The sequence below is a fragment of the Corythoichthys intestinalis genome, chromosome 17 (assembly GCF_030265065.1).
Source record: "Corythoichthys intestinalis isolate RoL2023-P3 chromosome 17, ASM3026506v1, whole genome shotgun sequence".
In the NCBI taxonomy this organism is placed as follows: domain Eukaryota; kingdom Metazoa; phylum Chordata; class Actinopteri; order Syngnathiformes; family Syngnathidae; genus Corythoichthys; species Corythoichthys intestinalis.
Genome location: NC_080411.1, coordinates 23,352,814 through 23,366,502, shown reverse-complemented (window position 1 = coordinate 23,366,502; position 13,689 = coordinate 23,352,814). Strand labels below are relative to the sequence as shown.

General features: G+C 38.1%; 1 protein-coding gene across 3 annotated transcripts in view; it reads left to right on the top strand.

Moving 5' to 3' along the window:
* The window catches only part of LOC130905114 (ephrin type-A receptor 5), a 130,722-nt gene extending 125,496 nt beyond the window's left edge, over positions 1-5,226 (top strand). The window contains exons 18-20 of one of the 3 annotated variants that reach the window (XR_009061034.1): positions 157-321; positions 1,834-2,864; positions 3,014-5,226. Coding sequence is in view for 2 of the 3 variants with exons in the window: in XM_057818147.1 (XP_057674130.1) it covers positions 157-321; positions 1,834-1,945 (277 nt within the window). In the remaining variant the exon portion in view is untranslated. Of the gene's footprint in view, positions 1-156; positions 322-1,833 lie in introns of all 3 variants that reach the window. The other 2 variants (XM_057818147.1, XM_057818148.1) reach the window with 2 other exon arrangements.
* The last annotated feature ends 8,463 nt before the right edge of the window (positions 5,227-13,689 follow it).

The window sequence follows — 13,689 nt, the reverse complement described above, 5'->3', positions numbered from 1 at the left end:
TGGAACCGGAATCGGAATCGGAACCGTTCAAATTCAAACAATGCCCAACCCTTGTCTTACCCAAACACTTCTAAATCCATAACTGCAAATTTCATTCTAGTCTTGTACCTAACTGTCTCTGCAACTCACTGCCTTTGTCCTGACTGACATCATCAGGGTCTCCAACCTGTTAGTGGAGCATGCCAGTGTAGACGTGGACTGCAACATTTGGAGTAGAACAGTCGGTGAGTGGCTGGATTCTATCAAGATGGGCCGTTATACGGAACTCTTCATGGAAGGAGGATATTCGTCACTGGACACAGTCGCTCAGATGACATCAGAGTAAGGCCACTCGTAATATCATTTGGCAATGGCGATGGTAATGTCAGTGGCCAATACTCACAAGCACACCAATTTTAAAATTTCTTCATTGCTTGTTTCATAGACATGCAAAAGTAAGTAGTGAACCAATGGGCTCGACACAAGGGAGGTGACGTGGCTTGTGTTCAATACATTTTCTATGGCACGAGCGTTAAGAAGCTAAAATTGCCAACTGTCTTGACACGCGACATCGTGCATGTGAAATTTCACGCTCGTACACGTGCACACACTGATCAGCTACGAGATATAAGAAAATAGGAAATGCTTCTATTTCTGTTGCCTGGCCCTACAACCAATCAGCAACAGATTTATTGATCAACAAATCATCACTTCCAAGGACATTGGCCAACCCGGAAATTGACAATCACGTGCCACACTTTGTCAACATGGAGGAGCCTATCATTTTAGCAGTGTGCGACCAGCACATACTTTATGATACCTCATAAATAACGTATTGGCCCGAAAATAAGACGGTGTTTTTTGCATTGAAATAAGATTCAAAAGGAGGGGGTCGTCTTATGTTCGCGGTCTAGACATTATACCCATTCATGACGCTAGATGACACCAAATATCATTGAAGCGATGCTCTAATATGACAGATCTCAGTTACTCTCCCCATTCCCAACGCTAGATGGCGCCAGATATCATTGAAGCGATGTTCTGTCATGACAGATTTCAGCTACTAGTTTAATCAGTTTGCATTATTGTATTGCAATGTTTTTCCTTATTCAGATTTGTTTCAAGACTACAGTTACAGTTAGACTTCACTTTGATGGTTAATGCAGTTATTGCAATTTTGTTTACAATTTTGATTTTGTTTGTTGTTTACATTTCAAAAACCAGAGGCCATTCATTTACGAATGTGATTGCACTTTAGTTTACATATTTAAATGTTCAGACATTAAGATTTGAATGAGGCAAAATAACATGCTTTTTCTCTCAAATATATTGTTATAATCGTTTGTTTCATATGTACTGTAATTATTTTCTGTATAAAAATTAATTTGGTGTTCAAAAAGTCTTTTTTCAAACTTGAGTCTTGAAAAAGAGGGGGTCGTCTTATAATCAGGGCCGCCTTATATTCGGGCCTGTACGGTAAATAAATAAATAAATAAAAAGGCAGCAGTATGGGGTGTTATTAGGTGATGGTATTATCCATTGATCATCCTAGTTTTTAAGATTTCTCAGTTTTTTGTTTGTTTTTTTTTCATTTGTCTGCCTCCGCATAGTTGCAATCGGAAATGACCGGAAACTTTAAAGTTCTCTCCAAATTCATAGCCAATCAGAAACCAGCGATGACCTACAGGCAGAGGGCGGTTTGTCGCTGGCCGCTGGAATCGCATCGCACCCCATGCGTTGGCTTTCAGCTCATCGGCAATGACTTTTGCATTTCGCAATCGCTCATCGCTGCCCGTATGTCAAGTCCTTAAATTCCTTTCATGTCTGACAAGCATATTTCTTTGCTGTTTTTAGGGACTTGCGGAGAGTTGGGGTGAACCTTGCTGGCCATCAGAAGAAAATCATCACTAGTATTCAGGAAATGAGAGTCCTTATGAACAACTCCAACACCAGTGTCAACATCTGATGCACACTGTATGTGCAGAGATGCACAGTCATGCACAACATATGTGGACCTAATATGAAGAAGACTGCAGTTGGACCTAGAGCGGCTTGGCACTTTCTGTTGATATGGAACACAATTTCTATGGACCAGTGAATGGATTTTTTGTGGTGTCACGAACAAAACTAAAGGGAACTCAGTGGTTTTACAAAAAAACCAACTTGGTGGGTCTAACCAACATTTAGATGAAGTGAAGGCTTTACATATGGATGATTCCATTTTGAGTGAATCTTTGGGAATTCCTCACATCCCAGCACTGCTCGGACTCACATTCGAACCTGAATATAGGGTTTGAGAGCAACCAGCACTTTTTGGCTATATCACAAATGTCTTTTTCCTCTTTCAGTCAGTCTCAGGTTTTCTGAGTCCAGAGGATCTGTAAACTTCGCTCATTATCCGGAACCTCTCTGGATTGAGCTCGCTTCTCCAATGGGGTATCAGTGCCCCAACAGTTGCCATGTTGATGTGCTTTGTTTTTTAATCGGCTATCAGAATCTGGCAGTCAAATTCATTTAAGAGCCATAGTTACATTCAACCACATTTCCATCAGGACATAATAATGAATGGCAAGCATGTATACAGACTGAAACCTGAAATGCAATGTTAATGCAACTCCAATAGAGTATGGACTTGTTTCTATATTCTGGATGAATGTAAAGCTCTTCAGACACACAGCTGAATTGCTGCATTATATCCCGGTAAGTAAAGAAGACTTAAGATGGAAAATTGCTCTTACACTTCTAAAGTTTGCTCGCAGATTGCATGAACATTTCAGCTCGCTTTATGTTTTCTTGGGACCAAAAAAAAGGAATCAGACTGATCACCTGGTGTAACGTGTTTGAAAGAAAACTGTCAACACCCACTATAACATACCCACTTCAAGGTTTGGATTCTTCCTTCTAATATGTCCAATGGATAGCCACATCGATGGCAAAGTGAATATGTCACAACATTCTCCAATATTATTCCGAAAGATGTCAAGACCTTGTAATGTGATGAAGCTTGATTAATCACTTGTTCATGCATCAACAGAACCTCCATTAAATTGCTCATGGAAAGGATCGCCCACATTTGAGGACAAGCTTGACCTTCAAATGGATCCTTCTCTCAAATTCAAATTGTATCAACCAAGATTCCAATGGAGCCTTCACATCCACCTTCAGGTACTACAGAAACCCTTCAGCAATTTCTTCTGTGGCAGAATCCTTTTCCACAGCATGTCTGCCCCACCACAGTGCACCTCATTCAAACTGAACCACTGGCAAACGAAGGCAATATTGAATAAATCGATAATCACTTATTTATTATTTTGTTGTATTTATAGAAAATGCAAAAAATGTTCGTGTTTGCGATTCATCTGTGAAGCTTTGCCTACATGTATTTCATGTATATAATGTATATATTTAAAGCAGGGAGCATTGTTCTTCTGTCTGCCATTATATGGCAAAGTTGGTTCTGATCAAACATCTCAGAGTAGAATATAGTGCTTAATAATGACATTTTGAAATTGGCATTCTTTATAAAGTTAGACTTGGACCATCAGAAATTAGGGACGCTGGCACACTTGGCGCTATAACGTGATTTGCAGACAGATATACTGTAATGTTTTGCAAGTTGGATGTCAATATACATTTTGAATCAAAATCTAGTGATATCTCCAGAACCATAAGTACAGAATTGGTAAATATGTTTCCTACATTTAATAACTACAAGCTAAAAGAAATGTGTAGATAATTTGCCATAAGAACAGCTTGTGTAATGAGGTTTAAAGTTGATGATGTCAATACTCATATATTCATCTTTGTCAATGACTACCATTTGTTTCGTGCTTGTTATGAAGGGGTATTAAGGCCACACTGATGACATTTTTTTTGTTAATCTTGTTATTAGAAAATAATTTAATGAAATACCAAATTTCATCATTTTAACACAGTGTATTTAAGAACATTAGATTGTTGTAACATCACAAATTTTATTTGCAGTGTTAAAATACAGTTAACTTACTGTTGTAAAACTACTAATTTCTAATGAAGTAACAGCTTCATTGTCAAAACACTTTTTGCCATTACAGTATGTCAAAATATAATTTCCTATTTGTGTCTCAGCCGCTCTCTTTCTGTTTTTTCCCTGGCCGTAACACTCCTTCATAGCTTGTACTGTAGTGTACAGGAAGTGGGACTGAAATGAGATTGTAAAAGTAGTTTTATAGGTGATGCTATAGAGGGGACATTCAATGGACTGTTTGAAAAGCACACAAGAAGAATGTAAGATTTTAAAAGGCCGTTTTACATCTGAAAGACCATGTTTTGACTTTTAAATAAGAGCTCGTGAAGTCAGATCAAATATCTCTTTGGTGGTTGGAAGCAGTTAAAACTCATTCAAAATATGACAGGGGGATGGCCTGACTTTACACATACAGTTTAAATTCTATAGATAAAATGAAGGGGAATTATGAAGGGCAAAAACATCTGCCGATCTACCTTTGCATTTTTTTTTATTAATGTAACAGTATTCTCTGTGGCAAATTATGTCACTCACCTACACCAACATATTTGTAACAGCATAATTATGTTGGATTAAAAACAATTTTGCTGCCATAAATCATAGACTTCACTATCAGTTGATGGGAAACGGGGCCGCTCCGTAGGAGCCTATTTTCAAAAACTTAAAGTTCAAATATTTTCAAAACCAAAGCTCATACAAGCCCTTAGGCATGAATGAGTCTCTATGAACAGCGGCATCAATAAATTCAAAGTCGTTCCCTAATAAAATTAGTTTATGATCTTAATTTTAAAGGGGTGAGCATATTAGCTGATCAATTACAATACATTAATAAATTGTTTTAAAATTTTCCTGTTCATGAAATAGGTGTCCCGGCAGAATGTTGCTTACCAGAATAGAGCCTCTCATGCTGTGATGAACACAGCAACCCCCCCAGGTATGCAGCCCAATATAATAGTGCACCCGATTTCGATTAACAACACAAATAATCCATCAACTCCACACAACTGACCAAATTGTCAACATCCCATTTGTTTGACAATATATAAAGGCAGCAGAAGTAATTATGCTGGGTGCATCGGGTTTACTGCCTTTTAAATTAGTTTCATTAATCAAAGCATAATTTTTAGGTAGTTTGTCAGTTTTTTTTTTTTTTTTTAATTACGCTTAAATGTAATGTTATTGGCTTTGCAATCACTAAGCTAATTTAAACTTAAATCCTATGCCCAGGGCATGAACAGTTTGTACACCCCTTCTAAGTGCCTCGTATATTTTTAGCACCATAATATCCTCCCCTGCCAAAATGCTTCACCCCAATAGTGTCCCACATTTTATTTACTTTTACTGATGTTATATGCAGGCAATAAGAATGTCAGACAAGTCTATGTTGGAACTAATTTCATTTGCACTTTATGAACAATCTGTTGCCCTTCTTTATAATTACCCACTTGAAAGTTACAGTAGTTAAAGTACTGTATCAGGTTCTCTGGCTCTTATTATACCTATTTATGTTCTGCTTCCCATCGTGTAAATCTTTACACATGAGCACAAAGATTACTGCTGGGTCATATTATAAAACTAGCCCAATGTTGAAAAGCACCATTTTTTGTATATGGCACAGTTTCCTGCGTGATAAGGGCGATCATGGCTTAAAGAAGTGTTTTGAAGGTGACTTGAAAGCGCAAAGACATGTAGTCGATAGAGTCGGAAAAGTGAAGGTAAATGTTACCAGAGGGTGTTTTTGGCATTCCGACAATTCCACTTCTAAGTGGCCTTGTATAAACATCCATTCATTTGTTTAGCTTATAAAATTGATTTAAAAAATAAAAGCAGAGCTCTTGCTTGTTGTCACATAAAATATTTCAATTTGCTAGCAAAGACCCACTGAAGTGGTGTAAGTTGATAGACTAGAAGGTCATCAACATCAGTCAAGTGTCACATTCAAAACGGCTATTTTTTGGGGGGGGCTTTTATCTCCTTGAACAAGATATTTAACAGGCACTCATGTTAAGATTTCTAAAGCAGTGGAATGTGATCTCGAAGGTTGAGCTTAAATTGAGTTCACAGTTTGAAATCCATTTTAAATAGGTATTACAGTGGTACCTCTACTTGCAGCATTAATTGGTTCTTGGAGTAGTCTCGTAACCCGAAAATTTCGTAAATACAGACACATTTACATGTATATGCCCTAATCTGTTGCAAGCACTTAGGGCTGCAGCTATCGATTGGTTTAGTACTCAAATAATCGGAAAAGGAACATAAAAATTGAAATACCTGTGCTAACCGTCAAACGGTATAAATAAATAAATGAACTAAGTACAACAAAAGAACAATTGGTTAACTTGCATAGCAAAAGTCTTAAATACTATAAAATGTTTTTTTTTTTTGTTTTGTTTTTTTTACAATGCTCTTCAAATGGTTCAAATACATATTCCCACAAAAAGCGGCTAAATATACCTAAAAACTAAATTACGAATGCATTAAGAAAACATTAGCTCAAACAAAAACTTAGCTTATGTTGGTCTTAACATGGAGCAGCTGAATATAGCCATGTGATATGAGTAGAGGGCAGTGTATCTGCCCAAACCAATAAAACTGAATACAAACACCTCCAAAACCAACCATTACAATGCCACTTTAATTAAATTAATACTCAATGCAGCAAAATTTAATTTGATTTTTTTTTCGAATCGAATTACTCGAGTTAATCGATTAATCGTTGCAACACTACAAGCACTAATGACACGGCACATTAAATGTTATCATTGGGATAAAACCGGAATAAAACAACAGCCAAACCCATTTGAATCATTCCATATTTCTAACTGTTAATGCCTGTAATGAAGTAAATAGTAGAACAAAATACAAAGAAAAAATATTTTCTTCTTCTTTCTTTCACGAAATCCATGGTGCCTATTGCCTATCTCACTCTTCATGACACAAAAACGCGAGAAGACCTATGCTCTAATGTGCTTCTAATCTAATGAACCGTCTGTGGGCTTAAAAAAAACTTTATGAGAAAAAATACAAGGAGCTTTGTTCTCATTTGGCTCAGACGTCGACCCGCTACAGCAACAATAACAACGTCACGCCTGTGCACGTCATACTGCGACATCCAAATTGAAACATCATCAACAATAGGCCATTACAGGGGCGTGATAGGAAAGATTATGACCAATAGGGCAGCAGGCTCTTATGGCGCGACGTTTAAAAGTCGAAAGCAAGAATGGTAAAGTACATACATCTTTTAAAGTATTGTATAGTATTGTTGCCTCTCGTAACCTGACATTTCTTTAACAAGAGGCAATATTTTCCCGTTTTAACGTGTCCTAACCTGAAAATAATGTTTGAAGACACGTTCATAAATAGAGGCACCACTGTATAATATGCTCTTCCAACCTTTCATGAACTTTCCAACTAATGTCTCAAAGTACAGTATTTAACAATGTTAATATGTTGACCACCTCTATAACATGTGATACAAGACTAGCATTTAATGTCCCACTGTCATCTCAGGGGGCAGTTTACCTAATTGGATAGATATTGGATTGCTTAGCAATAACCCATAGTCCTTTTGTTTCTGGAATAAACCAAATAAATGCAAAACACAGTTTTAATCCTAGTTTAAATCTTCCGCTGTTTGCAGTAACCTCATCATCAGAAATCGGAAGTTATGTATGAAAACGGAGGCTTTTACACGTGCAGCACTCTCATTTGTGTCGGGTTATTGTTGCGTTTTAGTTGTTTTTTCCAAGCATTTAAATCATTTTCATCGGAACAATGGTTCAGCTCAGCTGATGTTTTCCATTGACTCATATGCCCCCTTTCAGAATGCTTCCAATTTAAATATGTCTTCAATTTCAATAGTTATGACTCTGTGTGAGTCTTTATAGTTGAATTTTTTCTAATATCGTTTCACAAGATTCAATAATTAGTGTGGAAAAAATGTTGACAGTGGGACTTTAAACTTGATTATCATACATTTGTTAAAAATAATTTGACAACTGTCCACTAAACCCGAAAGCAATCAAATTGTAACTGCACAATTAACATGAACATGCATATATAGATTCTTACGTGTACCTGGAGGTCCGTTAATAACAAAACATGCCATATTTGCTCAGCGACCAAGAAAGCGACACTTTAACTGCAATAAGTTATGATGTCATGCCAACAGTGATGGCACACTTCTGTGGTGTCATTACCAACACTAAAGGAGAGAAGAAAAAGCCAATCACACAATTGTAGTTCCTTTATAAGCTCACTAAGGGCATTCGACTTTTACACTGTATCTATATTGGGGTTTGTTATATTTGTCCCTGTGGCTTAATCACTGATTAAAAGGGAGGTTTGATTGAATTTTGCCCAAAGCAATACATGATTTGAATGACAAAAAAGTGAGACCCATTATAGATTTTTATATAGAAAGGAATAGCTTTTGTTGGCAGCCAATGTTTGTAGAAGACTTATTTCCTTATAGTTGAATGAGTTATTCAATTGAATCTTAAGTTTAAGCAATGTGACGTTGATCATTTTTGTTTGAATGTTTTATCTTTGTCAAGGCTATGTCGCTTTGAACTGAAGTACATAGTTATGACACTGCTTGTCTTAAAAACTTATTAACAATTACTAAGCCTGAGAATGAGCCAACCAATTGTTGGTATTTCTGTAGTTAAAACTCAATTTACAGACCCTTTCTAAAACAATTTGGGACTTTCCAAAAATTTAAATATAATGGAAATGTTTGTTATTTTGATGTTTTTGATCGTATTCAATTAGTTTTTAATTTTACTTTTTTTGAAAGTGTCTATATTTTTTCCTCTCTTCTCTCCCATTATCAGTCCCAGAGAGGCCATGAATCAAACGTTCTATCACCGGTTTTCTGTTTTTCCTTGCAAAGTCTGAGTTTTAGCATGGAACTTAGCATACGGGTCTATGTGAAAACTTTTATGAAGATGAATTGTCTCCTACTATTTCCACACATCATGATCATGTTTTCCCCTTTCTGGAAAAAAAAAATCATTATATTGCTTAAAACGCAGACACTTTTCAACAACGAATGACTGTTTTGGATTCATTGAAAGCACATTGGAACATACTTAGTAAGTGTTGTGCTATTAGTTTGTCTTTGAAACTGTCATGTGTTATGTTTGTGTTGCTGTTTTTGTAGTGTGTTCTCAAATGCTCTATTTTTTCAATAAAATTGTACAAAACTAGGTGTCTCTGTGTATTGATTGAGAAGTATATTGGCCTGTTGGCAAGCAGTTACAGTGGGGCAAATAAGTATTTCGTCAACCACTAATTGTGCAAGTTCTCCCTCTTGAAAATATTAGAGAGGCCTGTAATTTTCAACATGGGTAAACATCAACCATGAGAGACAATGTGGAAAAAAAAACTGAAAATCACATCGTTTGATTTTTAAAGAGTTTATTTGCAAATCATGGTGGAAAATAAGTATTTGGTCAATACCAAATTTCATCTCAATATTTTGTTATGTACCCTTTGTTGGCAATAACGGAGGCCAAACGTTTTCTGTAACTTTTCACACACTGTTGCTGGTATTTTGGCCCATTCCTCCATGCAGATCTCCTCTAGAGCAGTGATGTTTTGGGGCTGTCGTAGGGCAACACGGATTTTCAACTCCCTCCTCACCCCGTGGAGTCAAAATGATAACAAGAACGGGGAGCAAAAATCCCAGAACAACACTGGGGGGACCTAGTGAATGACCCACAGCGAGCTGGGACAACAGTAACAAAGGCTACTATCAGTAACACAATGCACCGCCAGGGACTCAAATCCTGCACTGCCAGACGTGTCCCCCTGCTGAAGACAGTACACGTCCAGGCCCGTCTGCGGTCCGCTCTGGATGATCTAGAAGAGGACTGGGAGAACGTGTTATGGTCAGATAAAACCAAAATAGAACTTTTTGGTAGAAACACAGGTTCTCTTGTTTGGAGTAAAAAGAATACTGAATTGCACCATACCCACTGTTAAGCATGGGGGTGGAAACATCATGCTTTGGGGCTGTTTTTCTGCAAAGGGACCAGGACGACTGATCTGTGTAAAGGAAAGAATCAATGGGGCCATGTATCAACAGATTTTGAGTGAAAATCTCCTTCCATTAGCAAGGGCATTGAAGATGAGACGTGGCTGGGTCTTTCAGCATGATAATGATCCCAAACACACAGCCAGGGAAACAAAGGAGTGGATTCGTAAGAAGCATTTCAAGGTCCTGGAGTGGCCTAGCCAGTCTTTAGGTCTCAACCCCATAGAAAATCTGCGGATGGAGTTGAAAGTCCGTGTTGCCCAACGACAGCCCCAAAACATCACTGCTCTAGAGGAGATCTGCATGGAGGAATGGGCCAACATATCAGCAACAGTGTGTGAAAAGATTGTGAAGAGTTACAGAAAACGTTTGGCCTCTCGTTATTGCCAACAAAGGGTACATAACAAAGTATTGAGATTAACTTTTGGTGTTGACCAAATACTTATTTTCCACCATGATTTGCAAATAAATTCTTTAAAAATCAAACGATGTGATTTTCTGGGGGGGGTTTCCACATTCTGTCTCTCATGGTTGAGGTTTAACCATGTTGACAATTGCAGGCCTCTCTAATATTTTCAAGTGGGAGAACTTGCACAATTAGGTGTATACTAAATATTTATTTGCCCCACTGTATGCACCATTGTCAAGAGTGCCTAACTGTGTTGTGTTTGCATGTTCTTCTGTGCTTGTATGGGTTTTCATCAGGTACACAATAGGAATGGTGATACAGAAACATGAATGAATATATTATATACAGTATGCTACCTTTACCGGGCGGACAGCATGTGAGGATGGGCTCTACCGACAAACCGATAGCACAGGATGAGGCAAGACAGGACAGATTCCGGTGTGACAGGGCAAGGTGAGCGAGTAATCAATGCTAATGATGTGCAGTGCAATGGGGAATCCCAATTATAATATGGGCATTTAGTTTAGTCTTTTTTTTTTTTTTTAATTATTGTACTTTTAAAATACTATCAAAGAAAGTTTGAGGGTTTTTCCTGACTTTGTCTGATAGATAGCTCACTGGTTGTAGCCATCAATAAACCATTTGTGTTCATTTCATACTACAAAATAGTTCCTTAAAATGAAAAACTGTTGTAATCTCACCCGTGGCCTGAAGGACGAGCACAAAACTGGATAAATGGATATTTCTTTGTGATTAAATTTGATTTAAGCGTTTCAAAAAGTGTCATTATTTGTATTCACAGTTCAAAAAAACTTATTACATAAACTGATCCATTCCTAATTGACACTTTAGGTTACAGAGTAATGTATAATACACTTTCAGTAGTTTTGTTACCACAGCACCAACTCGTGCAGGTGAAAATAATGAATGCATAAAATAACAGCCTCGCAGTCTTCATAATCAAGGTGATGAAAAGAAAGACCTCCATTGAAGCCTCCAAGCTTATTGAGGCAATCAGAAAGAATTGGGCGAGCAAAATACGCACAAAAGGCTTCATGAATGGTTTATAGAATTGAACCTATAGAACCATTCACGAATGGTCTATTGAAATGATGTTTAATAATGTTCTGGAGGGTTAAGGATGGAATTTTCAGAGGTTGACCGCAATTTAATGAAAACTACACCTTCACGCACGTACGACAACTGATTTTCTTCAAGCACTTAATTAGTCTTTTAGTGTCTCCTCCAAATTTGAACTTTTCATATGTCAAGCAACATTTTCCAAGAAAAAATGTGCTTGAAAAGACCCCCCACCCAAAAAAAAAAAGTACAGCATTCGAAGCAATATCACTGACGTCTTACGAGATACCAGAGGATTACCGAAACTTTCAGACAAGAATACCCCTTTCCAAACATATCCCGGTAAATTCCAGTGTAAGGTGACGAGGGATTTACTTACGTCATTGCTTTTGCGCATGTAGAGCTATCCCAGGAATGACGCGGGTTGGACACTTTCACAGACTAGTCCAGTGTTGCCCACGTGCTCTCGCTGTGCAGGCAAGGCTGCTGGCATGATTTTATAACCTGGACGTTACGTCTTTTTTGGTCGGCATCGGCTGTCACAATGTTGGTCAAATCGTGTTTTTTTACAGAGCCGGTTGTGGGAGCGTTCCCAACGTCGTAACTGCAGCCAATTCAAGCTACCGGTAATCAAGACGATGTATTTAAGCCCAGGCGATCCAAGAGAACGGTGCCGAGACATTAACTTGCTGGGCGCCATTCGACACCTCTGCCGCCCTTGTTTTGAAATCTCCTATACGTTGTGCTGGAATTTGAGTGTACAGTATTCGTTTTGTTGTTTTATCGGCTCTCTGCCTACTGCTTAGGTTAGCATTATTGATCCCCGTTGACCTGCTGTCATGGACCCATTGTGTTATTCCCCCTTTTCCGCAATCGCGTGTATTTTTGTTTGTATTTAATAAACCCTTGAACGTATCCCTCCGTTGTTTTATGATTTGAGGTACAACCTTGTTTTCGCAGTTGCGGACCCGAACATAGGCAACAAAATAAACCACCAATAAAGATGGGCGATGGACACTCTTCCTTGGCTCTACGATCCAGTAGCAATTTAATTTTGTTATGTTTTCAGTTTAATTTAGCTATTTACAGCTTATTATGTTGATAATTGCGATGTTTGCTCACTGCTTTTCACCTAATTGCGAAGAAAGAGGAAGTGACAATCGGCTCGCCATGATATTTACGTCATCAGCCATCGTGCTATGACCCTGGAATTTAATGTTTGCTTTCACATAGGCCTCGTCCTGGGACTTTCGCGGACATTATATTAAAGGGTATTAAAACACCTGGGGAAATGCTAATATTCCATCATTTATCCATAAATGCATGCCTTTTTTATTAGTATCATGTCACTTCGTGTAATTACACACATCGCAACACCAAGAAAATAATAGAAATTTGCATCGATTGTCAAGCTAAAACGACCGGCGCCCGAGATCCCCGAAATCTAGCATATTGTGTGCGTGACGTCACAACTAGGAAACACCCGGCTCAGTGCTTGGGTCCTGACAAAGTACTGAATGGCGGCGATGATGGCGGACAATTTTGTTTCTAGTTGCAGCGACGAATTCAACGTAACGAACGTTCTTTGACGAGCAGAGTCATGAACCTTTCTTGGCTGTTTTGGGTTATCAATTTGAGCCAAAACAAAAGCAAATGCAGCTTAATGAAATGATCATTGAAGGGAGCAATCACAGTGATGAAACACCGGTAACAGATCGTGTGGGAAACACAGAATGGTTTGTTTTGCATTTGTTTTTGTGAAGCTGATACACTGTGACCGCAAGATAAAGTAATGTATAGAATAATTATCATTTATTGTGCTATCATAGGTTTTCGCTATGCCAACAGACACAAATATGAATGGGATTAAAGGATTTGTTGTATATATTTTACGAGCGATAATGTATATATGTGTCCAGTCATATATCCAATGCGTGATATGTTTTTTGTATTATAAAAGAGTACTCACTCTGGCCATTTTGAGCTTGGCTGCTCCCCTCCTTTGCTTTGCCTGGGGTGGTGGGGTGGTCTCATCAGTGCCAGTCATTGTCCTCTTTCTTGATATCTCGGGACATTTAGGTGGCTGCGCGTGTATGGTGGGCACAGCATCTGCTTTCAGCAGCAATTTCTCAGCAAAACCTGATTTCATTTGTCCATAGTTTGAATCGCTTT